Source organism: Callionymus lyra, chromosome 2 (genome assembly GCF_982586985.1).
Source record: "Callionymus lyra chromosome 2, fCalLyr1.hap1.1, whole genome shotgun sequence".
Classification (NCBI taxonomy): Eukaryota; Metazoa; Chordata; class Actinopteri; order Syngnathiformes; family Callionymidae; genus Callionymus; species Callionymus lyra.
The window spans coordinates 42662780-42689879 of record NC_141819.1 but is presented as its reverse complement, the minus strand read 5'-3'; the positions used below and the strand labels follow the sequence as shown (position 1 = coordinate 42689879).

Below are 27100 nucleotides of genomic sequence, written 5' to 3'. Positions count from 1 at the left end.
TGGGGAAAAGTGTGGATTCTGGGAGGAGTGCTGGAGAAAAGGATGAAGGCTCTTATGCAGAGCATCCGGAGTAACCCTCGACACCCTCTGCATGACACTATGGCTGTTCAGAAGAGTAAGTGCAGCAACTGGCTCTTCTCTATGACCTGCACACCTAAAATTGTAAGACACTTTGTTCCCTCTGCCATTAGATACAATAGAATTCTCTCTTACTTAAAATGCACTTTTTACTTTTCATTGGCAACTTTTGAATGATTTTTCTTGAATATGTACGTATGTATTTATTTTATTTTATTCATGTATTTATGGATGTTTGTGTGGATGGATGCGTTATTCCTGCAGTACAGAGAGAAATAGTTTATCCTCCAGGGATCAATAAAGTATCTATCTATAAGTGAAATTAGTGTCTGTTAGGACGTTTCTTTTTTTGTTTAGTTCCCTAAAATCTATGCAAAGGCGCAGGGTCTCATACTCCTCCCTCACACAGAAACCAGTGAAGTATATGATGAGAAAGATATTACGCCTCCTTGTGTAAATAATCGATTTCAACCAAACAGCAATAAAGCTCCCGCTTTAGTACACTCTCACAAAACTCAAACCTCTCTCCACTGATCATTTAGAACAGGTTCCAAGAGCAGAGCAGTTTTTTGTTGTTAGACGCTGAGTCTTTACTTTACAGGCAATCTGCAGAGGTGTATTTGTTCACATTAACCTTCTCTATCTAGGCTACGCTACCCTAACGCCCGGCTTTTCACAAGCTGCTCAATGACGTTAATTCCTAGATTGAGCCGTTTAATTTTTCTACCTTTCATTACTAACATGGGGATGACTTTGGAGTCAACGTCAGCTGCTAGTGCAAAAGCGACCTAAATAAATCCACGGTATGGAATATTCTGTCCATTTTCAGTCATCATCCGAATCTTCCTGGTGTATCTCTAACCCGGAGACATAATTTACTTTCTCTCTGACAAGTGTCTTCTGTTCCACTCATCTAGAATGCAAACTTGAGAGCATGTATCCCACAATGCTTATCTGTTCTTCAGCCCAGTATGTAGCAGTAAATTAGACATTGTTTACATACAAGATCAAATGGGCAATGGTGAGTGTCTTTTCTCTGTTTGAATGGCATTCGTTCTTCGTTGAGATGAATTTCTCAAGTGACTGAAGACTCCCATTGCATAGTAATAACTTTGCACCATTTACAGTTGCTCGATATTCACCCATCTGGTCAAATATGTTAAACCACCACACTAAAATGTCAGCCAATTGGCTTGTCGAGCAGCTACATGGTCTTCTTTAACACCGTTACAGTCACCAAAAAAAAAGTTTTGATTTAGAGCTGAAAATGGTAAAAAAAAAAAAGCCCTGAAACTTTCATTTGGCGTGAATAATTTTGCCAACAGAAGACATCTTTATAATAAATGGAATGTTGTCAGCAAAGAATGGACAGGCTACAGTTAAGGAGATAAAATTAGTTTTTATTATTATTTCAGAGAAGAAAGAAAACAACTCATAAGGAAAACAAAAATTATTTCTACAGCCTTTTTTTGTTGTGAAGGGTGCACAATGGCGCCTCCACTGAAACGGAATGGTGGAATTATTGTCGCTCAACAGCAGAAGTCGGGGCACACAGGTACTCATCACTCCGGGTTAAAGTTTGTCAGGAATGTGCCGACTACATGGAATATTTGACACCACTTGGTTATTTACAAAGTTGTTAAAGTCATTTGCTTACGCCCAACTCTTTGACATCAAACTAACCGATGTACTATTGCGGGGAGAACTGAACAAGAGTAGTAGTAGTAGTTTCCCCATCATTGAAAGTGGGTTTGCAGCAACTTATACATGAATGGAGATGCTAACGATAATGTAAAGGAGGGGAAATGTTTGATATCTGGCAGAACTCAGAGTGTCGCGTGTCACTAGCTTATCCTGTGCTGCTGCAACCTGATGGGAAAACATTTGAGCTTCAACAAAAGAACCAGACAATTGTTGCTATAAGAGTTTTTGCATAACTACATTCTGTATAGATGGCAGAATGGGGGCACTGTGACAGAAAAAAAAACAAAAAAAACATTGAGACTCTGGAGAAGTGGGGGTTTTCCCAACAGGGTCCAACAAATTAACCAAAGGAACAGCAGGAAGAAGAAAAACACCCAAACGAAAAAAAAGCAAAGCGTCAAAAGATTTGACATTCCTTAGACCTCCTCTGGATGAAACATGTTTATAATGAGTTAGGGTCCAAACACCTTCTAGCAGAAGGAATTGTATTTGGGCTCCACTTGTTCTTTGGAAGGTTTTTCTTTTTTCCTACATTATTCAATAGAATAGTCCTCTAAACACAAATTCTGTGTTTTAGCTTCGTGGAAATTCTTAACTTCCAAGAAAAGCCTTTTAAAAGTTCAACTACAAACCCAGCAGATGTAAAACCACCTCAACAGTAACGTGTGGCCCCAGCAGGAGCCACTTTATCTGGGAGCACAACATTCAAAACACAGTACATGACTTAAAGAAAGACGAAATCCTAACATTCAGGCATACAAAAATCAAACAGACCAAAGCTTCTCCACACACCAGAGGTCTTAGAGAAGGAGCAGTCTGCTTTTTCCTTTTTTTTCATTTTTTAAACAGTTTTTTTTATTTTTAAATAACCTTCGCAATGCTTAAGCAGTCAGCATTTATTAGGTGGTCCTGGAGACTTGCTGAAGATTTTTGTTCCACTTGCAAAGGGCTCAGACCAGTGAGTCGTAAGGCGGATGTCTGTATTCAATGGCAAATATTCCCACCTAAACCAGAGAAGCTCTGGGAGGTCCTGGCGTCTCCATTGTGATGCAGTGAGACACGCAGCCGAGGGAGGGACAACAGTACAACAGGTTGGACACTTGTGTAAACCTGACTGCTGAAATTCTTCCACATGTGCACCAAATATGTTAAGAACATTGATTAGAATCCGGTGAGGAAAAGAGGAAAGCCGAGCAAGTGGCTCCACTGATCAGAAATAGCTGGTTTACACTGCAGTGAGCAGAGGCAAATAGTTGCAGAGGATCCACGGAAATGATGGGGAGTACTATCTTGAACGGCTGCATTGGTAGAATGAGGGTGTTATAAGGGTGTGGGTCAGTGAGGCCAGACTTAATCATTTCCAATTGTTGGCCTGGGAGATAGACCGCGAGGGAATCATGTCCAGCAGGTACTCGCGCTGGCGTTCCACGGCAGAGCTGGACTTGTGGGCGGACAAGCTGGGATTCACATACGCCATCGTCACACCTGAGGGGAGATCAAAGAGCAGACATCGGGTTTTATTTACAGATATCAGTTCTGAAACAGGAATTAAAAGGTTGCCGTTTGCAGTAGCAACTAAAATGCTCGAGTACCTAAACATGCTTTATGAGGTTAGTGCCACAGACGGGATTCACATACATAGATATAAGATGGCCCGCGGTGTTAGTCTTTCTGCTAGTAAGAGTCGAGGAATCTAGAACTAATTCGATCTACATTCACGTGCATCAGTGACCAAGTTCATAGTCTCGTTCAACAAATTGAACAAGTCCTTATCTCGAGATGTACATGATCATATCTGTAGTTCTTTAGTTTAGCCACTAGGTGGCACCAGTAATCATTTAAATTGGTGTTTATTTAGATTATAATGAATTAAACGAATCTCCACCACCAGACTCTTTGTCTGAGAGTACCAGCTACAGCCTCTCCATATGAAAAGGTAATTGTACGAATGTAAATGCAACAGAGTTATAGTAATATGTTTACTGTTATGTTTGTCTCTTCTTCATAGTAGCCTCTGACCCTGATGTGAGGGGGGAAAAAAAAAACTTAGCAACCAGGTATCTGTGTTCAAGCATCATCCACACCATCAGAGCTACTTTCTCCACTGCTGGTGATAGTATCAGCCAGGTGCAGGCATGTCTGTGTCCCGAGAAAACAGACAGGTTCAATTTCTTTTTTAATCGTTCCGTCATTCGTTTGCTCATGTTTTTTTCCTCAAGAAACTTTTTTATATTTTTTCATTAGAATTTATCTTGTAAAACTGGTTTTGAAAAAAGAGCCCCAACAGTGAGAGTCAGCAAAGAGTCCACCACAGTCAATGGTGTAAGGAGGATGTTTTAGCACATTTGACTTTATTTACCTGTATTGCCACTGTTCTGCTTTCTCCATGCAGCCATGTTGCCCTGGTTACTGCCACTGGTGCTGATCTTTGCCCCTTGCTGCATTTGGCTAGCAGCCCCGTGCTTACCTGCCCGGCTGCCCAGCGCCGCTGCTGTGACAGCCTTTTGCAGCTGGGAGGAACTGGTGAAGTGGGCTACGCCGCGAGAGGTCACGGCAGACTGGAGGCTGTGTGCCAACTGAGTTGCATTCTGCAACGAGTACAGTGAGATGCAGGTAAATGTCAGAGTCTGGTGTTTATGGTTTGGTTTTTAAAAAGGGACTGACCTGTTTCATGGAGCCGTGGTGGCCAGAGACTGACCGGTGCTGCATGGCAGCTCGGACCTGCTTGTACTGCTGAGCCACCAGAGCATCACTTTTGGACAGAGACGAAGAGGACGAGGTGGTTTTGGAAATGGATGAGGAGGATGAAGCTGCCTGCTGAAGGATGCGCTGCTCAATTTCCTGCTCTTGCTGGAGTGCCTTGACAAAAGCCGACTTCAGCCGACTGGTATGCTCTGCCTTCAGAGCCTTCTTCTGGTTGGACGACATGCATTGATTGCAGAGGATTACCCCGGCTTTCTCCTTTCTCCAGCGCGGCGTAAAGTCTGTCTTGCACTGAGCACAGGAGTGTGGCTCTTTGGGAATAATGTTGGCCATTGCTGCCGCTGGGCCCAGGTTGCCTAAAATCAAACAGTTAAATGTCATTGCAGCAAGGATTTTCTTATTTTATAAAAACAAACCTCTGCCGTGCATCTCCAGAAGTTTCTGCACCACTTCCTCCAAGCCTAGTAAGTAGATGAACTCGTTATTGGCCGCTGAAGGCAGGAAGTTGAACTCAGGAGCGGGAGGTTTAGGTGGAGGAATTTCCAGCAATGCTTTCTCCAACTGCTTTCGAAGAGCAAGTTTTGTGGCTGCTTGTCTGCTAGCAGGGGAGTCGTTAATGCTGGAATTGGATGAAGACCCTTTCATGCCTGTTGGAGAAGCCTAAAAATATAAAAAGAAAAAATAAAGAATTCAATGAAATAACAACAATGTGTCTGGAAAGATTGGTTGTTTAGAGAAGTTGGCATTTGTTGACACAGAAAAAAAAAATATGTATACAAGTTATGTTTTATTATTTTATTTATAATTATAATGTTGAGATGCATTTTCCATGCACTTATTTTTTTTGTTTCTTTCTGAAAGTTGGTCCGTAAGTTACAATATTAAACCGGTCCGCGGCTCAAAATCGATGTTTCATGTTTAGAGGGGCTGATCTTTTCCGATTCGTGTACGTTTCTGCCAACTGCTCTCAGGTCACTTAAAGTTTTACATTTTTATTGAAAATGCAACAAGTATATTCCAGAGTATTGGTTTCGAGTTGAAAAGTTGTGTATCATGACAACCCTACTAGTAAGATACCAATAACATTTCTCTAGTTGAGGTTCTTTCCTCACCTGTGGAATGTTAACCAGAACATTATTGTTTGCCACGTTAGCCACACGGATGAGACCCTGTTGGATAATCCTCTGGCCCTGCACCTGAACATTGGGCACAGAGGCCCTGGGTGCCAGAAGAAGTGGAGGAGGCCCTGATCCGCCATGCTGCTGACGTAGACCAGCAATCTGTGAATAGTAAGAACAACTCATTGAGACAGGCGACGTTACCACGGTAAACGACGTGTGGCAGGACACGATCAGGATTCAGGTATTCGGAAGAAGCCCATAAGAATTTAGAAAGTGAGGGCTAACCTGGGCTCCTCTGACCAGAGGTGGCATGCCAATCTGAGAGTTGTGTTTAGAATGGCCCTGTTGCCCACCACGCACCAATGGGGGTGGGATCACTGTACCCGAATTTCGACCTGTCACCTGTAAAGAGTATTTGTCCCAATTGATTTTTTTTATCTGAATTAATTGTCCATTTTAACCCCTGATGAAGATTTGGCTCAACCAATTATCATGACAGGTATTCACATTTTAATCACAGTAAACAGTAGAACGGAGAGATGACTGGAAGAGTTTGAGACTTTGGTCACGTGGGTGAATGGAATAATCAGATTTCCTTAATAGTGGACAACTATCTATAAAAATATACCCCCAATCTAATTCAGGCAACACGCATATCAAACAAAATAACTAAATGTTAAACATTAAATTACCTGAAGAGCTCCTTTGCTTGATGCCATACTTCCTCGTACCAGAGGTGGCGGTGTCGCTACAGAACCGCTTGTCTGAAGATAAACAAGTTTCTTGTAATTTTATGAATAAATGCTCACACTCACCATTATCTTTACCTTTTGCGTCGTGCTCTCCTTCTGGATCTGGCTTTGTCTTAGCTTTTTAAGCAATACCAGCTTTGCCTCTTGAAGTCTCAACTCCTCTTTCAGTTGCTTTATAATCTGCTCCCTCTCCTCTGGGGAACTCTTCTGCAGTAAGTAAAACATAAAGTTGATTGAATTGTTTTACACATATTTTTTTAAATATACATCACTTTGAATTTGAGTCTTGTGTTAATTTTGTTCATTCAAACATACAATGTTGGCAGCTGTTTTAGATTTATTACCATGAGTTTGTCTGTGTCCGTCTTGTTGAAGCAGTGGCCGTTCATGACCGGACTGGATGGCTCGTTGTCCGACAGCACTATTACATCATCAGGGGATGGGGGCTGACGCTCCTTCTTCACACTGCTGAAGGGACAAATAATTAATGACAAGGTCAGATGTGCTGTTAATAAAACTTGTAAATTTTCAAGAGGTTCAATTAGCCATCTGACCAGTAGATGGCAATATTCTTCTTCATAAAGATGTCAAGCATAAGAGAGCAGACACTGAAGAACCAAAGATCGATGACGTTCATGGAGTTGTCAGCAGAGGACAAGGAACACATTTAACCTCCCACACATATTACTATCAAGTTGCATTTCTGCAAAATGAGGAAAAAAACATTCTGACGAGAGCTGAAGCCTTGTTTTGTTGTGGAACCTTCAGGGGTTATAGCGTGATGCGATCACCTTAGTTAATATAGAAACAAAAAGGTGATTAGAGGCCAAGCTGTACGGATAAATTGAGAGAAGGGGTGAGAAGAACGCATAGGGGTGGGGGTGGACGAAATATACATTGAGTGGACCATAAAGGAAATAGGTGTTAAAATGACTTCCTGGCAGAGGGGGATTAACAGAGAAAAACAAGAAAAGATGTCTTGGATCAAGTGATATGCAGAGCTAGTCTTGTATTTTGAGAACAGCTTCCAAGCTGTAGACTCATAATGAATACTCTGTGGAGCAGGAAGCTTCAGGGTGTCGATCCGGCCCAGTTTTCCAGCAGGACAAGGCCTCAATAAGCCCCTACCTCTGTGGCGAGGCCCTTGGCCTAGCCCGACAAGAGAGCCTGGGATCCAGCTATTCCCTCCCACCCAGCTGCAGACACCAAAGTCACAAGCCGAGCAGAGCTAAGGTCCGCTGGAGACACTGGAGAGGGTGACGGAGAGGGGGAGGGGAATACATGGCCAGGAGCCAACCTATTGTGTACTCTCTTGGTCGGTCGTTACTTCACGCACACCCCTCCCCCAACATTACTTGATCATCTTTTAGACCCTCTTTATTCACTTGTTCACACTTGACAGTGACCCTTACTATGATTCAACTTTGTTTGGCTCAGATTTTCCTCAATTACAACCATCCGATCTTAAACTTAGTGAACTGACATGTACAGGACCATCTCAAGAATGCATTTATGTCATATATAAAGAAAACAACTGTAGAGGTCTTTTTTACAATGTTCAAGCACCCCACAGAATTCAACAATTATGCATGACAGTAAACAATGGGTTTAATGTAAATCCTTGTTTTATTCCAGATGTGATGTTAGACTGAAGTTAACCAAAAACTCCTTAGAAAAACTTGTCAGTCCTTTCCATGGACCGATTTGGCCAGTGACGAGATGACAGAGCTTCAGCTTGTGGTAGTCACTACTACTCAGCAGAGAACAGCTTATACAAGCAGAACACTCACCAGGATGGTTATGTAAGATCCAGTGTTTCTACATGTTCCCACTCCTGTGATCGTGGATTACCACTGACTCGTGAACAGACTGATCAAGAACGTTGTACTTGTAAATAATTTGCAGAGTGAACAATGAACCTTAATGAATCTAGTGGCTCTCTGAATAATTAAAAATGGAATTAAAATTCCAAATATTGATAAACGTATTTGTTTAATCGCCTCAACACAGTGACTGTGTGGCAATAATAAAATATTTTAGGGATCTTATTAGGGTCATATTGTGCATACCTATGGGTGTTGTACTCATCACAAAAAAAAAAGAAGATACAATTTCAATTCACACTCAACATAATGAGCATTCCATAACAATTGACAATCTGTACAGCAACTGCTTGGGTAATATACATTTTAAATCCTTTACCCGTTCAAATATAATAATATCATTGTGTAAAACAAGGAGCTATAATTGTAAACTTTTAGTTCATAATTAAAAAAGGTAAATAGAGAAAATGTGTAAGCAATTCCTACATTTTTCAGCAGACATTTAAAAACATAAATCTGTTTTGTCAAAAAAGGATTATCATGCATACTAGTTAAAAAAAAAAATGATACATTCTTAGTTGATTTTATTCTACTTGGAAGCTTAAGTAAGAGGAGAGCATAGAGACTATTGATAACTGTCAGGGATTGAGAAAGGTCAAAGGCTAAATTTAGACTGAACTACTGCGTCAATAAAAATGATGAAGCATCCATTTTCCATCTTGACCACCATCTCATTCATGTGTGTTTGTGTCTGCTTTTACAAACACATCACATGACATCAGACGGTGTGGTCATGTGAGACACCCACGATTCCTGCAGGCCCCTCCTCCCAACTGCTCCTTCCAATAAGGAAACCATGGCAACGGCCAGTTGGAACCAGTTTGTGACACATAGACTTCATTTTGTGTCAAGTGTGATTTCAGGTGCTGCCGTGGGAGAAAATGGAGACCAGGCCTGAGGAGCCTGAAACTTTTTCAAACAAGGGCAGGCCACAGGCCACGACCACACTGCGACTTCCTGTGACACTTTTGACAGCCTACGAGCACCAGGAAACTTGGGCCGTAACCTGAAACTCCAACACACATCTCTGCACACAATCATTCACAATGCATGCATGCAATAGGGCCTTGCTCTCATTAGCCACTTCCCTTCAGCATTGACCATCACTAATTCAGAGAGGAACTCGAACATTCATGTGGAATCTTTCCCTTAGATGTATTAATGTATAATACAAGATGACCATTTGTGATCAGTACACTCCTCAGATCAATTACATGCATGACTCAAAAGAGGCTACCGAAGACATAAACACATAGGTTAAAAGCAAAATACAGTTATTGATAAGCATTTCTGAAAAGTTCATCACACGGAACAATACAAATATTATATAATGGGCTCTATAATAGTAAGTTTACACATACATACACACATTATCCTCAAAATCAAAAAGATTGGATTCGGTATAGCTTTTTCTGTTGGATTCTGGCAGTGTCAATGCCCAGATGTGCCTTAGGAGAAAGAACGTAATTAACAACCAAATTAACACACTAGGGTGTACGAAAATATTGACGATATATCGCAATTTTTTTATTCCCCGATACAGATTTTCAATAATAATATTAAAAAAACCAGACTTCACGCGTGTGAAGCAGCAGCTCTGCTGCAGTGTGCGAATGTTTGGAGGAGAAATCATGCTAGAAGATTCAAAACCATTACATTTATTATGACAAAGAATTTGAGATTGAAGAAAAAAGAAAAAACTAAACGGATCAGTTTATATTGCTGTTCAATAGAGATGAAAGAAATTTTCAGTCGAACACATGAAAGTCAGAAGTAATAAATGTTCTTCTAAGTATGTCAATGTTGACTTTAACTGCCTCAATCCAATAAATAGTTTTAATTTAACATAATTTACAAACTTCAGGACGATCAATGATGACACAAAAATACATGTAACAAGTTCAGTAATAACTTTACAAACTAAACTTGGACCATCATTTTATCTGTGATTAAAAGTTAAAGATTGCGACAGAATAATATAATAAATCCAGCACCACGCAGTATCTGTCAATACTAATGTGATTATGGAGTGTTTATTGTATTAAAATTGTGTTTAAAACCAGGATCATGAACGAAAGTCATCCTGTATGCTCTCAGGGTCCCAACATTCAGACGCGCAACTGCACCTTTTGCGAAATCCGATTCAGTAGTAGACTAGTTTATTTGATTAGTTTACATCATGTTGTTCTAAAATATGATTATATTGATCGTTCTTTTATTTACATTTGTTCACAGACCTCAAAATATTACTTAATTATAAGATAATTGGGTTTTGATACATTGTCATTAGCTACAGTTAGTGGGGAGTGGAGAATGTTTTAAGACTTTGTTGTTAGTATTTTGAGAAGCTCTTTCATATTTGATTAGAGAACGTATACACCAATTGATTGGCTGTAAAAGCCAGAAAAAGTTGTTTCTTTAAAATAAACAAAATATTGTTGTTTCTACAGTTTAGCAATATATAGCGATACAATATAGCGAAGCCAGATGCTTGCCAATACACAGTAACATCTGATGCTTTCCCACCAACTTGTACTAATGACAAGTCATTACCAGGACTGTGCAGTATGGGCAGTTATTGCAGTGCACGCTAGAAAGATTTGGCCCACGATGTAGAGTTGTTCGCAGTACAGTTCCAGGTGTGCGCAATGGACAAAAAATGATAGCCATTTTAGGGGATTTTGATGATAACGAATCGTTTTAGTCATTAACATACTTGAGAACGTAAATTTGAACATTGTCAAAACACCATTATCGTAAACGATGTACAGTGCCTTGCGAAAGTATTCGGCCCCCTTGAACCTTTCAACATTTCGCCACATTTCAGGCTTCAAACATAAAGATATAAAATTTTAATTTTTTGTCATGAATCAACAACAAGTGGGACACAATCGTGAAGTGGAACGAAATTTATTGGATAATTTAAACTTTAACAAATAAAAAACTGAAAAGTGGGGCGTGCAATATTATTCGGCCCCTTTACTTTCAGTGCAGCAAACTCACTCCAGAAGTTCAGTGAGGATCTTTGAATGATCCAATGTTGTCCTAAATGACTGATGATGATAAATAGAATGCACCTGTGTGTAATCAAGTCTCCGTATAAATGCACCTGCTCTTTGATAGTCTCAGGGTTCTGTTTAAAGCGCAGAGAGAACCATGAAGACAAAGGAACACACCAGGCAGGTCCGAGATACTGTTGTGGAGAAGTTTAAAGCCGGATTTGGATACAAAAAGATTTCCCAAGCTTTAAACATCTCAAGGAGCACTGTGCAAGCAATTATATTGAAATGGAAGGAGTATCAGACCACTGCAAATCTACCAAGACTCGGCCGTCTCTCCAAACTTTCATCTCAAACAAGGAGAAGACTGATCAGAGATGCAGCCAAGAGGCCCCTGATCACTCTGGATGAACTGCAGATAACTACAGCTGAGGTGGGAGAGTCTGTCCATAGGACAACAATCAGTCGTGCACTGCACAAATCTGGCCTTTATGGAAGAGTGGCAAGAAGAAAGCCATTTCTCAAAGATATCCATAAAAAGTCTTGTTTAAAGTTTGCCACAAGCCACCTGGGAGACACACCAAACATTTGGAAGAAGGTGCTATGGTCAGATGAAACCAAAATCGAACTTTTTGGCCACAATGCAAAACGATATGTTTGGCGTAAAAGCAACACAGCTCATCACCCTGAACACACCATCCCCACTGTCAAACATGGTGGTGGCAGGATCATGGTTTGGGCCTGCTTTTCTTCAGCAGGGACAGGGAAGATGGCTAAAATTGATGGGAAGATGGATGGAGCCAAATACAGGACCATTCTGGAAGAAAACCTGTTGGAGTCTGCAAAAGACCTGAGACTGGGACGGAGATTTATCTTCCAACAGGACAATGATCCAAAACATAAAGCCAAATCTACAATGGAAGGGTTCACAAATAGACGTATCCAGGTGTTAGAATGGCCAAGTCAAAGTCCAGACCTGAATCCAATCGAGAATCTGTGGAAAGAGCTGAAGACTGCTGTTCACAAACGCTCTCCATCCAACCTCACTGAGCTCGAGCTGTTTTGCAAGGAAGAATGGGCAAGAATTCCAGTCTCTCGATGTGCAAAACTGATAGAGACATACCCCAAGCGACTTGCAGCTGTAATTGCAGCAAAAGGTGGCGCTACAAAGTATTAGCGCAAGGGGGCCGAATAATATTGCACGCCCCACTTTTCAGTTTTTTATTTGTTAAAAAAGTTTAAATTATCCAATAAATTTCGTTCAACTTCACGATTGTGTCCCACTTGTTGTTGATTCATGACAAAAAATTAAAATTTTATATCTTTATGTTTGAAGCCTGAAATGTGGCGAAATGTTGAAAGGTTCAAGGGGGCCGAATACTTTCGCAAGGCACTGTACATTGCCCACCCCTAGTCCGACCATTGATAGGGCAGCAACTAATGTTAATGCTACGACAAAAAACGAAACTGAATACAAGTAGATAGTGAGTATCATATGGCGGTGGCTCATACAGCAGCTAGCATCTGAGCAGTATAATAACATACAGACTGTACACACTGCACTCCATTTGATGGACAAAGGGGATTGCAACCCGTTGAAAGCATGTCCACGACCTACTTTTGGGACTGCCTCAGAGAGTGAAGTACGAGCAAATGAACATGACGGTGATCAGGATGGTCCACTTGAGTATTGTGTAAAAATGTACCTTTTGCTGTATTCATTCTGAATGCGATACTTAATGAACAATTGTCAAGTTAAAATATGCAGACAGCGACAAGATGGTCATTGAAAATTCTATATAATTTGGTAGATTTTTGTGACATTTTCAGCCCAAGTAATATAGGAGGCGTGTTACCGGGGAAAAAAAAAAAAAAAAAAGGTTCTTGGCTTGGATGGAGATGGGGGTCATAATAGAAGTGTTTCAATATTTTTAAAAATAACTAAAACATTACAGAAGGAAACAGTATACCTTTATTGTATATCAAATTTTCTTGTGACATAACTGACCATGGAGAAAAAAAAAAAATTCATGTCATATCTCAAACTGTTGTATATAAAGTTGATCATTTTAGCAGTCCCTTGGAGCACGTGTCAAACTTGTGAAAAATTAAGATTTCAAGATGCATTTTTTGTTCGGCCCACTTTTCTCTACTTGTATAAGATCTTGGCCCCTTAGGTGATTGAGTTTGAAACCCCTGCCCAAGAGAAAGAATGTGGCGTGAAAAGAAAGGGGGACAAATCACATTGAATCACGTCTCCCGAGTGTTCTGATGTCAGTGCCCAGATATTTGCATCAATTACTTTATCCGCACAAATTTTATTTTGACATAAATGTATTTACTATCAGTCAGATTAAATACAATGATTTGGTGAATTATTTGGTGAAACATAGGCAAAAACTCTATAGTTCTTAATCTATTCCTTACCTTTTGGAGGTACTCATATCAACGGGCTCATCCCGTGTCTGCAATTCAACTTTGATGGTAGCGTTAACTTCCCCCGTCTTCAAGATAGTAGCAGCAACTTTGGCGGACTGCTCGCTGTTCAACTTGGCACCATCGGCTCCAGATACTTCTAAGGCCAGAGGGCTTCCTGGACCATCTTCCTTCTCCACCTTTACCCTTTTGCTGTCTGTGTCACTAGCTGGGGATGCATTGTCCCTCTCCAAGGCTCGCTTCTGGCTGCGTGTTTGACGCACCGCCTCCTCCGACATGCTTGCCGTCAGCCTGCCCAAAATAAAAAATGTTGTTTGATGTTAATGTATTTGTGTCATCATTGATCGTCATACATTTATGAAATGTAAATTTATCGGAGTGTCAGCTGACGTCACAGACCTCAGCGCTGTGAGCCTTTATTCAACCAGTATTAAACACTGTGTTTATTAGTTTGAGGCAGACACTTATGAAGTCAACATTAACACGTCTAGCAAGAACGTTCTTTATTGTTGACTTTCATGTGGTCGACTGAAGGTTTCTCGTCTCAACGGAACAGCAATGTTGACTTCTAACGTCTTTGTTTGTTCGATCTGCTCATATTATTTGTTGTGATACGTCTTTAGGTGCTCAATAAAAAGTTAGTGGTGTTCAATCGTTTAGCGCGATTTCTCCTCCACATGTCCGCTCACATCAACACTGCAGCAGTTTTTTGTTTTTTTTAGAATCCCTTATTAGTCCCGCGAGGGGAAATTCAACCATTCTCACATACTGATGTGAGTAGTTGTTGATGCGATCCATTGCTTCACAGGCAACATTGCGTGACGTCAGAGCAAATATAGTTATTAAAATGCTTTGATCGGATGCGTGAATTGCAGATTTTTTGCCGATACCTAATCAGATTTTGAGTGGCTGGATCAGACCGATACCCGATCCCAATATCGGAACATAACAAATATTACATACAAATGTATGAATACATCAATTAAAAAAAATGTTAGGGTTGGTGTTTTAAAAATTTCCCAGGGGGGCTTGGGGACTAATGAAGGAAAAATCGCAACACTGGGTTCTCACCAGTCTTTTGTCAAAAGATAACCAGATGCAAGGGTTACTAAACAGGGAAGGGAATGGAATATGTACAAGAATATAAAAGCCTTGATTAAAGACTACAATTAAACTATATTATTAACATTTTATATAAACATTGCCGATGCTCCCCGTTATAGATACCTTTTGGCCTTAGACTAAGTGCATAAATGCAAAGTGGCCAATTTCAGGTTAGAAAGCTGACTAAAGGTCTTTGACTACACTGTGACATCATCTCCACTCCGCATTATCCTATCCTTAGAATACATAAGAGACAAAAAGTGTTTCCTTGAAAACTGGTTCCAACTGGTCCCTGATTGATAGACGACGCAGGTTTAACTCCTGTAAAGGTACAGTGGCCGTATGGATGGATAGAGGGAGGGAGGGAGGAAGAGAAAAAAAGGAGGCCACCGTCACGTCCCACCCCAGGCAGGAGGGAGGGTGAAAATTAAATAGTCTACAGACATTCCAAAACATGAAGACCAGACAACAGACAAACTGTGAATCAACCAGGAGGAACAATAGAACTATATTCAAAAATATATATAAAACAAAATGGTTAATAATGATGAAATTACTGCTTTCAATGGTTTGACTACAATTATGTTGAGACGACAATCGTTTATGAATTCAGTTTCTCTGTAAATGTATTGACATGCTTAGAGCCTGGGTGGGACATGGCACCTCACTTGAAATGCCGTTTATTTCATTGTGACTCAACAATATCCCCAAGACAGATGGGTTCAAGGTTGCCTAACGAAATGAACACGTTGACACACGAAATAAAGCTAGACTACACAATAACCACAACAGAAGTTGCTACAATAGGGGCAAAAAACAAAAAATTTGAAGCGTTTTAAAAGATTTGACTAAAATGATTTGCTACTTATTTTGAGATTTTTACAATACTCAAAGGTAACACTCACCATTTAAAAAAAAATGTGTCCATAAAATGAAAAGAATATACAAAGATGTTAAAACTTGGGCAATAATGCATGTATATTCGACAGCACTGTCAAATTTCTTTGGCGTTCAAATCACTTTTTTCAACGATAGTAATTCTATGGTTTAAAGTTTAATAAAGTATGTTTTCAATAACCATTATTTTAATTTTTACTTACTATTAACATGCAAAGTGCTAACAAACTTATGGCTGCCAGATGGCTAGTCATTACATTCGCTGCCGCTAAAGGAAATTCTGCGAAATCCTGGATATGACTGAGGATGTGAGGAAACGGTTGACTCCAGTGCTTTTAAAGTCGAAGTTCGGCATGTTTAAGGCAGTAACGATTTTCTCAAGAGTTATGTAGTCTAGGACACCAATAGCAACACTATAATATCAACACAGAATTTTTTTATATTTCTCAGATTACAAGAGAGTGATAAAATATCTTGAAAAACAGAAAACGATTTGCATTGTAGGAAGCCCTTAAAATGATCATGTCACTGTCATTGTCACTGAAAAGATCCCCTCAAGGGTCTAAGGAAAAGATTAGCACACACTAAAGGTAGCAGTTGCTCGTCAAAGGACTTAATGCCCCAGAAGACGATTGAGTCATCTACTGGGACATTCCGTTTGCTGTACCAGAGCTGCCACTGCTAGGCAACAGCATTGGTAGAGAAAAGCAACATCCATATCCATGTACATATACAATTATGAAAAGGGCAAGACTGTGAGGATTGGCTGCACATAAGTAAAGATAGACAGATGGTGCTTTACAAAGAAGGAGAGCTTTGGCTTTGTCGAACAAAGACATACTTGGCGAGTCATTGCTTAATAATCCTGCTTGGACTTGTGGGGTCAATTGACTCAATATAGAATCAAAACTAGGAAGCAAAACTGGCATTTTCTGATTTGGGAAAACAAATCATTATTAATTCACAGTAGATAAATGGGCAGCAGCAGTTACCAAAATAAACACTGAAAAGTTATTTCACTTTTCACTCCGTATAATGGAGTAGCCTAATCGTTTCTTTGAGTGTAGGATGGCTCGACAAACTCTAAAAATGATCATTTTGTCTACATAGAATGTTTACTTGCAAGTGTATTTATATGGTTTGATCAGCTTAAAAAGATCTAACATTGATAGGGTTACCCATGTTAATCTGTCCTCACCTGTCTTGAAGTGGGGGCAGGGCCCCAGCTCAGCTGGTGCTATGTTTGGGGGAGGAGGGTGGCTGAAGAGGGTTAGTTGCTAGTGGAGCCATAATCTAACTGTACCGAAGTGAAAAATACTCGTCTTCTCGCTCCCAGATCCGCCTTCTTTCTTCTCACCATTTCTGTTACAGGCTGGGCCAGCCCAGTTTTAATGTGCATGTGTGTGTATGCATGTGTGTGCGCAAGTGCCCTCTTAGTTCTGTCCTGAACGCCAAGGGTTAAGCCTCTGCCATTTTAACGTCACTGACAGATCAGACCATTAGGGTGTTACCTAACAAAATGGAAGACTTTAACCCTGAATCTGCCAGACTGTCATGTGTGCAAGTGTGTGCTCCAAGGAGAACAGGAACCACAGTCAATTACATGTTAGTGTGTGAGTGAAGACTAACCAGGTGAGGACACACGAATATTCACACCGAGGAGAGGTTAGTGAGGAAGTGAGTATAAATCTTATACAAGAATTATCTAAGCAACCTGGACATTTCACATTTTCAATTGTTGTTTTTACTTCAAACCAAAGCCAATTAGTTTGTTAAATACTGGCTGTGAAAGGGTAAAATAGGGCTGCTAAATCAATCCTCATTCAATTGTGAGGCTTTCGGCCATCGCCAAAACAATAATAGTGCAATTATTCTAATCTGCTGTGGGTCAGTTCTCACTTAAACTGGTCGACATTAACATTAGCAATGCTGTTCAGTTATTACTCATGACTAGGGTTGTCACAACAACCGAAGGTACCAATTTTGCATCAGCACACAATAAATGCAACAATACCAGCCTGTTTTCATACAGCAAGTACCTAATACACATGTTCCTGGCGGAATCGACTAGGGCAGTATACACACGTGCGCTCTGTGAGCACCCAAGAAGAAACTCTACCGTCTTCAAAACAATGATGTCTGCCATTTCAAGTTAAAACAAGACACCTCACCCTATTGATAAACCTGCCAGTCAGAGTAACATTTTGAAATACTTTAAAATCTAAGCAGCTGAATGTGGCGTAAATATTAACCCTTAAAATGGTGACTTGGAAGTCTTGAAACTAAAGGGAGGAAACACTTTTAACAAGTCAGTATGTGCTCACATCTTTACTGCAGCAGAGTCGCTGCTGCGTACGTCAACCATTTTGATGATGATGTGAAGCCCTGACCAAGGGGCTTAGATAGCAGGGACCAATTAGCACACTCCGGCTACGGAAGCAGGTCAAGCGATCCAAGACAATATTTTTAGGGTAGCGAGTGTAGGAGCCTCCGGTAGAAATAGGATGGCACCCAGGCTAAACATTAACATGCCAACATAAAGTTTGTTATTGTTGACTTTCATGCGGTCGAATGAAAGTTTCTCGCGTCTCCGAAACAAAACAAAGCAGTTAACTTTGCCATTTTGTAGTCGTTCTTCGATCTGCTCATATTCTTTTTTCGTGATGCTACTTTAAATGCTTTATTAAGTTAGTGGCGTTGAATCTTCTAGCGTGATTACCCCACCAAATATCCGAACGCATCTTCACTATTGCTGTGCGCTGCTGCTTCACAGGTGCTTGACGTCAGCAACTACCGTATTTTCCGCACCATTAGGCGCACCTTAAATGAATGGCCTATTTTAGAACGTTTCATAAATAGGCCGCACCGGATTATAAGGCGCATAAAATATATGATATAGTCAACCGTTTCACTGGGGTTGCATTATGCATCCACTAGATAAAGCTGTGCTAAAGGGAATGTTAAAACGGTCAGTAATCTTCAGTCATGAAAGTGTTCGTAAATAAGTGACCCACCAGGTAATGTTCATATATAATGCACACTGGACTTTTTTGAGAAATTTAAATGCTATTAAGTGCGCCTTATAGTGAGTCAAATACGGTATATAGATTGTTTATTTTAAATACAGTGCTATTAAATATCGATATAGTATTGGGAATAAAAAAAAAAAATCTGAACATATCGATCTTTTCTTACACCCCGAATCACTACTCTTTGAATGTAAAATGATCGATTGGTTGTTTTCTTCATTTAATTGAGTTGTGTTCTATAAAGGTTGTATAGTATCAAATTATCGAAAAAATGTACAAGTATTTGTTTCAACTAACTTTATTTACCTCAATTCTGTTTTCTACTCATTGTAAACTATGGGCTAAGTACTTTTAAAGAGTAATAGTAAACATTTTCATTATTGGTCCAAGAAATTCCACTACACTACTTTCCAGCGGAATATCACCTGAAAGTAAATTTAATAAATGGCCCGAACAGTGGTCTTCTGAGAACATGGCATTTTTTCTTTTCAAACCAGAGCCAATGTTTATTAAAGTGTGATGCATCAATCTGTTCCTGGTTTTGTGTAAAAAAAAAAAAAAAACTGATCTTAATATCCGTTCTGGATAATGTAGATCTATGTTTGACATCACGCACTAGCGCCTGACAAGCAGCGGTTTCCAACAGTAGTCATTCACAGAAGAATCTCTACAGTGTTGATGTGTGTGGATGTCTAAAGGAGGGGAATTCACATCAAATAATGAGCGAAAAAAACAAGGAGGACTGACAATAGAAATTAAGCAGGTAACTAAAAAGTGCTTACATTCATTTAGATGGGCGACCATTTAAATTAATATAATATACAACAGCTATTTACCAACAGCTGAGCTAACAGCAGCGCCACTGCTGCAGTGTTGCCGTGTGCGGATGTTTAGAAGAGAAATCCCGCCATAGGATTCAACACCAATAGTATCCAGAGAAGCATCACAACAACGAATATGGCCAAATCGAAGAAACAAGAAAGAGGGAAGAAAAAAGGTAGTCATCTTTGCTGTTCAGTAGAGACGAGAGAAACTTTCAGTCGACGCATGCAATTCAACAACAACAAGCGTTCTTGTTAGTGTTGACTTTATCATTGGAATCTACTTCTATTCAAATAGTATTAAACACAAACTCCATTAATTGGATCGAGCCTGATGCTCGTGCAGCGTTCAGTGTGTGCGGCGTCAGCGGACACTACGGTAAATTGAAATTCCACAAACTTCAGGACAATCAAAGATGACACAAAAATACATTTAATAAGTTTAGTTTAGTCATAGCAAAGTTAAACGGTTAACCAACTTAAAATCATTTCATCTGTGATTTTACAAAAAATAAATGAGCTTTTAAATAACATTTTACTTTGATTCAAAGGTTTAATATATACTGTATATTTAACCTTCAGATTTTAAAGCTGAAGTACTTTCCTACAATCACTCTTACATTTGATTAGAGAAAGTATTTGCCCATTTCTTTGTTGTATAACAAGAAAAATTGTTTCTTTAAAATAAATGATATATAGTTGTTCCTACAGTATTTCAATATATCGTATCATCAGATGTATTGTGATACGCAACGTATCGCCGGATTCTTTCCATTACACACACACAGCGCTATTAAAATGTTTCCAACATTGCAGATGAGACCAGTGCAATATTTTCCATTCAGAATATGTTTGATGTAGGGCTGAACGATTATTGACAAAAATATAGTTGCAATTATTTTCCAAAATATTGCGATTGTGATCATTTATGCGGATATTTTTTCAATGTCCTCTTTTATGCATTTTTTTTAATCCAATAGAATAAATTATTAACTTTACATTAAAATGTATTTCTCTTTGATTCGAGATAGTTAATTTTTATGATAAAGTAAAATTAAGCATACCTTAAAATAAAGGGAGGGGCTTTATTTAGTTTCTCCAATTACACTTGTAAATAAATATGACATATTCACTGCGAATACTTAAAACTACTGTAAAAACGTGCGATATAAACATTTATATTAATGAATCAATAATAAATCAAACTTCAGTGCAGAGTAAAGAAAAGTGAAAACACTAGTCAGTCATTCTTCTTTTTCTTACTGCATATTTTTTCCACAGTTTCTCGTGTGTATAAGTGCATTTCCTGTCATACACAATAATATATTATTATTTACACAATTTGAATTGTATGATTGCATAAGGTAACTTTGATGTACACACACAAAAGATGCCGGTGGTGCACGCACAGGCAGAGACGAGAGCAGCGCGCACACACACACGCGCACGCAGTCACACTTCTCGATTCAAATGTACGAACCGATGTCAGGATGTAAAGTTGTTCAAAACACTGTAGTTTGTTTCTTACCGCTGCTCTTTAGCTTCTCTAGACTCACTGATCAACGATTTAAAGAGTCTCTCCCAGCTTGCTGCACTCAACGCCGCTCGCAAGTCATTTTGACGGCTGGAAAATGAAATTAACATTAAATAAAATCGCAACCTCTGCAATATAATGATCACATTTTTTAATATCGCGATTTTATATATATATATATATATATATATATATATATATATATATATATATATATCCCATTATAATCCCATTTTCCAATCCAAGGATTATTTTTTACCATTAATATAATTTTGAAAATATTGGAGAAAAAAAACGTCTTTGTTTTTAAACTATTATAATTAACCAATATGTTTTTTTTCCCTTAACCACTGGTTTGTTTAAATTCATATTCAAATCTTATGAATAAACATGAGCCTTATTTGGGTAGATGGTGGAGTCTTTAATATTGAGCTTCCATTCATTCCTGCTTAATTAAACACTTAAAAAAAAAACATTTGTCCATAACAGATTTGAAAAGATACGTTTTAAAATTGTCTAAATTTTGCTTTTACTTTATTGACCATCTCCTAAGCAGAGAATGTCATTCATGTAACGTATAAAATATATTAAGCTGTGTCAATTTGACAACCCACCAAAATGAGACAAACTGATCTTTTCATTATGTAATTGAGGAAATCGAATACATAATTAATAAATATTTGGTGTAGTAAACCGTCAACATTAAGTAAAACAGTTGATTGTGAAAACGTATTAAAAACACTCATAAACAGCCAAATTCAATATCAAGTTCAATAAGAAATTAGGGTTGACAAGTATTGAACTCAAAAATAATCTGTACCAATATTTGTATAGGATATTATACTAATCATAACTACAGTTTTATTTTGCAAGAAAAATGTTCTATATTATTATAAATATTGTTAAGCATGTGGTTCACTGATACATGGTGGAAAAAAGTGAACCCTGTCCTGTCCATGAGTTTGGTTACAAAAGTGCATAAAGGAAAACAAAATTGATGTTACAAACCACCATAAAGTCAATTTAATTTTCAGGTCATAAAATAGTGCCTGTAGGCATTAATAATTCTGCTATTTACATAAAGGTCTTTACAGATTACAGGTGAACCATGGGACATAATGAGCATACAATCTGATGATAGTTTGTGACATCCCACTCTAGCAAAAATAACTTTAAATCATATTTAATAACTATGTCAGTTCATTAATTATTTACCGTCTTCCTTAAATTCACAGTCATACGCCTTAATATGGTAGGGAAGATGTAGCAAACAATCTCTTAATAGTATTGGTAATCAATTTGTTTCCTATATAAAGCTTTCAGAACAATGTCACAAATAAACACGGCATTCAGCTTTGACTGATAAAAGTACTACAGTATAAAGGTACAAAATATATGTAATGCAACCATTATATAATAGTTGGGCGATATGTTAAAAAGTGTGATGATACACTTATTTCAAAGAAATCGCATTTTATTCAGGTCCCTGAAATAACTTTCAAGCGTGACAAAAAAGTGATTCCAATTTAAAATTATCCAATCTGAAAAATATAGCATTTATATTCAGGAACTCAATTGAGTACAGGTCCTCAATTATTAAGAGCAACTGTCTCATACAAGTTAGTCCCAATGTTATCTTCGCAAAACTACTTAAGTCAATATGAAGTCCAACAGGGTAAACAAGAACCAGTCAACCAAACACGGCAAGATTCCATCGGCTCGAAAAACTGCCCAAGGCTTTGGGTGGGACCCCAAACCAATACAACTAGTCATGTCCTCTGGCATCTAAAGCAACACATTAGTAACCAACGTAATGACTGCATTTCCATATCTTGTCTGACTTCTCTAAGGGCTTAAAATACTAAAATAGACATAGTAAATTTAAAAGTGTAACTAAATGACAACAAAGGGTAAATGGTAAAATACACCAACTACATTGTTTAACATTGTATATTCGTTAATTTCAAACATTTCTGACATGGATCACATACTTAAAATGAGTGCAGACGAGCTCCGGTGTAAATGTTTATATTTTCCATTCAGGGTAGTTAACACAAATACTTTATTCACAGAGAAGATCAGGGGCTTATTTGAAACATCTTAAAATGGAGTTTAACAAGAATAAAACTCCAGACTGAATCAGTGACTTGAAGCACCGAGTAGTGATGAGAAGATTTTCTTAGTTTTTATATGAAGGTGTGGCGCATAAGTGTTTCGTTTACGAATTACAAATTAACAAATCGTGTGAAAGTGTATTTATAAAAGCATTCTTCAAGGAGATCGCTCCGATCATGTGGGATGAGGGAAACCCGCTTTAGCTGCTTTCATTCTGACGCTTCAGTTTGATAATTCAAGGGGATGTTCAGATACAACTTATTTTGTTTGTTATATTATTATACTTGAAATTATCTGAATTGCGTGGCACAGCGGATTAAAATATTCAGTATAAAATGATTAATGTTGTTTTAATGATTTCAGATAATCAGTTTGGTGAATGGGAACATACAAGTTTGTTAGCAATTTAATTTCCACTTGTAAAACTACAAACACTTGTGTGCGCGTGCTTGCGTGCGTTAATTTTTTATTCAATATTGATCGTTAATGTAACTCTGATGTGAACATCTCAACATGACTAGTGCGGCTGACATGCATCTTAGCAGTAAATAAGGAAGTACGCCACCTACAAACTTATAGGAAGTTTTTAATGCTCTTTTCGTTTTTGATACATTAGAACTTTTACGTGGACCCCTTAGTACATGAGGCCCTAGGAGAGTTAAATAAAAAAAAGTTAGTAAAATGATGAACTGGGTGTGCATATAACCAGATAATGAAGCATATTAAATATCACAAGGACAAAAGAGTTGGGGCGGACAATCACTATATAATACAGCAGAAACTAAAACAATTTAAAAAGTGAGGTAATGCCCGAATTCAATTCAAAGGACATCTGTACATAAGCAGTGTGTATATGAGGACTAATAATGTCAGTTCAGTGAAATGTCATGTTTGACATTTAAAGCTTCTCCATCTGGCTGGGCAATTAATCGCTCACAAGTATTAATTGAAATTTCTGGTTGGTCTGGATTATTAACTGGACATGCCCCCTGTTCAACAGAAGGCCACGTATTCTGAAGCCAATATTGCTGTTAAGAGTGCACCGTTTAAAAATATTAGGTGTGCATTCTGTTGTCCCAGGAGTGAGATCTCATAGAATTAAATGTATCCAACTAAACAACCCTCATACTCACGTTGTGCATCTCTGCAACACAAACAAGCATTTTTATCGTCATCAATTCAATGAATGCCAAAACTTCACACGTCTACTTCCTTGTTCCTCTGTCAAACCGCCTTTTGATCATCAACATTATGTTACTATTGAGGGATATGAGAGTAATCAGAGTTTCCCCATTGTTTTGTTGTCAATATCTTCTTTACGTGGACAGATATATTTTTCTACACATGTTTAATGTATTCATTTTAATCAACTTGTTTTGTGGTTAGAATGTAAGTAAGTTAGTAAGTAATTTCTATTTATATAGCGCTTTTCCAGACCAGGGTCACGAAGCACTTAAACAATCGACCAAGTTTTTTCTACACTTGTATATTATATTATTTTTACATGTACTTTATTTAGATTACTACTACTTATTATAATGGAGAGATACAATTGATTACACCTGGTGAGTGCACTTTCTTATCATTATATTTAACTTGTTTTTTTGTAAGAGTGAAATGTTATATTTTGTACTTAAGTAAGAGTGATGGTCCATATACCTACTTTATCCGTTTAATTTCTATGTTCTACTATCTAAAGTTATCCTACACGTGCTTCGGGATCGGTAGTAATCCATATCGAACAATATGAAAAAAATAAACCGTAATACATTTGTTGGGCACATGACCCAGCATGACTCCTCTTAAGCTCAATTTCAAGAGACGTCTGTTACCTCGCCGCTGACGATTACATGAAGACACCCGGCGGTGACGACACCGTCCACCATTACGCCTCCATAAAAGGTTTTTCACGGCTGAGCTAATCTGACGTTCTGAAGTTTCTGATGGACACCGTCCTCGTAACTTATTCATACAACCGTGGTTCAATGTGCCTGCTCTTAAAAGTAACAAGCGACACCACTTTGTGTATGTAAACTCTGGTTATCCAACTTGGCTGATAAGAAAAGATAACGATTAATGAGTCATCAACAACAAGAAGCTACCTCATGCTAACTTGCGTACCAAAAACAACCTGTCCATCTGTCCGGCATCGGCATGGTGGCTAACAATCCATTTAACGACTCAAATTAACAATATATAAGCGGGTTTAATGGCCTTAGAGTTGCTTTTTTTGAATGAAGTGGTGGTTTGTTTGGATACCGTCCAAATAGCGATACACGACAAACAATGCGAGCGACAGTGTTAAGAGGGGCTAGCTAACGAGCTAAGTTAGCGAGCTAATGCTAACTCCGGACACTCGCCAGGCGAGACAGACAGTTAATTTATTCACAAACAATTAATTACTTTCATCAACCGTCGCGACCATCCGACCCTTTACACGCTTAAAGAAGTTCAATAACTGCGCGCTAGTCAATGTGAGGCACGGCTGGTGGACGGCGGGTGAAGTTTGCCGGGGAAGTTAGTTTTAATTTCTGTGTGTGTGTGTTCCTGTGTTTGTGTGGCTATGCTAACTAGCCTAGCCGAGCTAACGTCGAATTGTAAACTTCCCGTTGTCGCTCTAAATCAATTAAATGTTGAGAAATACGATTGGCTGGTGAATTAAAGAGTGTGTTATACTTACGGAGACTTAAAAACCTTCGGACGAGGTCCCCGGACGACGCGTATAGTTGGTGTTTTCGGTGTAAGAATCCAGGGGAACCCCTCGACTCTCCTCTCCGCTGTCCGCTGCCACTCTTGCCAGATCATATAATGTGCCACCACAGGCGGCGTCATGCTGCGTTCAAACACACCTCGGAAATGTTGTCTTTGCTCCCTCTACCGAGATCGCAGCAAAACAATTTTGCGTAAAAAACTTTCCAACTTGCCGCCAGTTTAGAATTGAGCACCGCATCATCGATATCTGGATAGATATTTAGAAGAGTTTCATGAATTATTTATTTTATAGGTCACTTTAATGTAGTGTATCTTATTTGATAAAACGTTTTGTTTTTACAACATATTAATGTCACAGATATGAATTTACTATACTGGCAAAATCCATCGTAAAGACATAGCAAGAAAAATACAATATTTAGCAATATAGAATAAAAAAGCAAAAGTACAATATTGTGCGAAGAAAAATACCAAAAAATGAAGAAATACAATGTTGTGCAGAGAAAAATACTACATAGAAAAAAGCAGTATTTTGCATTGAAAAATAAAAAAAGAAGAAAAATACAATATTGGGAAAAGAAAAATACAAATGCAAAATTAAAATGTTGTGTCATAAATAATTATTAAAGAATACAATATAGTGCAAAAAAAATGCATTGTTTGTTTTTGTTTTTCACAGACAGCATGTGGCTCTTTTGTGATGGTGCAGAATAAAATAATGAAATAAGATCACACATACAATAAGCAACAGAAAAACAGAACCAAGCACCAATATAATATAAAAAATGGCATTTTTTTGATCAAAATGATTTTATAATGTATGTCTCATGGTTTTTGTATACTTGTGTTGATACAGTACATATTTTATTCAATCAGTTAAATTAAATCACCCAAAATATTCAAATAACAAATTAGATTTAGTGATCATATTTATTAATTGATCGTCTGACATTGAATAAAGATGGAGTCCACTTGCTGCACTGAAATAAACCTCGAATCAGATGAGGAACACAGAATATCATCCCATCGTGGTCCTCAAAATTGTAAGTAAGTAATGGCTGTTTGTAAAGCGCCTTTCTTGACCAGGGTCACAAATTGCTTTAACAATCGAAAACAATTCAAAGTTGAAATATATACTTTAAAAGGCCAAGACACATAAGACAAACACAGGAGTCCCAGAAAATCAGGGAAACAACTAATACAAATGTCTTA

The 27100-nt window shown here is 38.4% G+C and overlaps 1 protein-coding gene across 5 annotated transcripts; it reads right to left on the bottom strand.

Annotated features, from left to right (window-relative positions):
• Positions 1-1457: 1457 nt before the first annotated feature.
• gatad2ab (GATA zinc finger domain containing 2Ab) lies at positions 1458-26030 on the bottom strand. Of its 5 annotated transcripts, none has more exons than XM_087785334.1 (12): positions 25857-26030; positions 21056-21151; positions 13668-13967; positions 6703-6823; positions 6434-6565; positions 6299-6370; positions 5892-6008; positions 5598-5765; positions 4902-5145; positions 4447-4841; positions 4142-4370; positions 1458-3267 (listed from the first exon to the last, which is right to left on the bottom strand). In XM_087785334.1, the coding sequence occupies exons 1-12, from the start codon at positions 26006-26008 to the stop codon at positions 3137-3139; spliced, it is 2157 nt and encodes a 718-aa protein (XP_087641460.1). In that variant the 5' UTR covers positions 26009-26030; the 3' UTR covers positions 1458-3136. The 5 variants fall into 5 exon arrangements, with proteins under 5 accessions (XP_087641460.1, XP_087641459.1, XP_087641461.1 ...); XM_087785333.1 differs by having other exon boundaries at positions 6703-6826; positions 25857-26029; XM_087785335.1 differs by lacking the exon at positions 6299-6370 and having other exon boundaries at positions 6422-6565; positions 6703-6826; positions 25857-26029.
• Positions 26031-27100: the final 1070 nt, after the last annotated feature.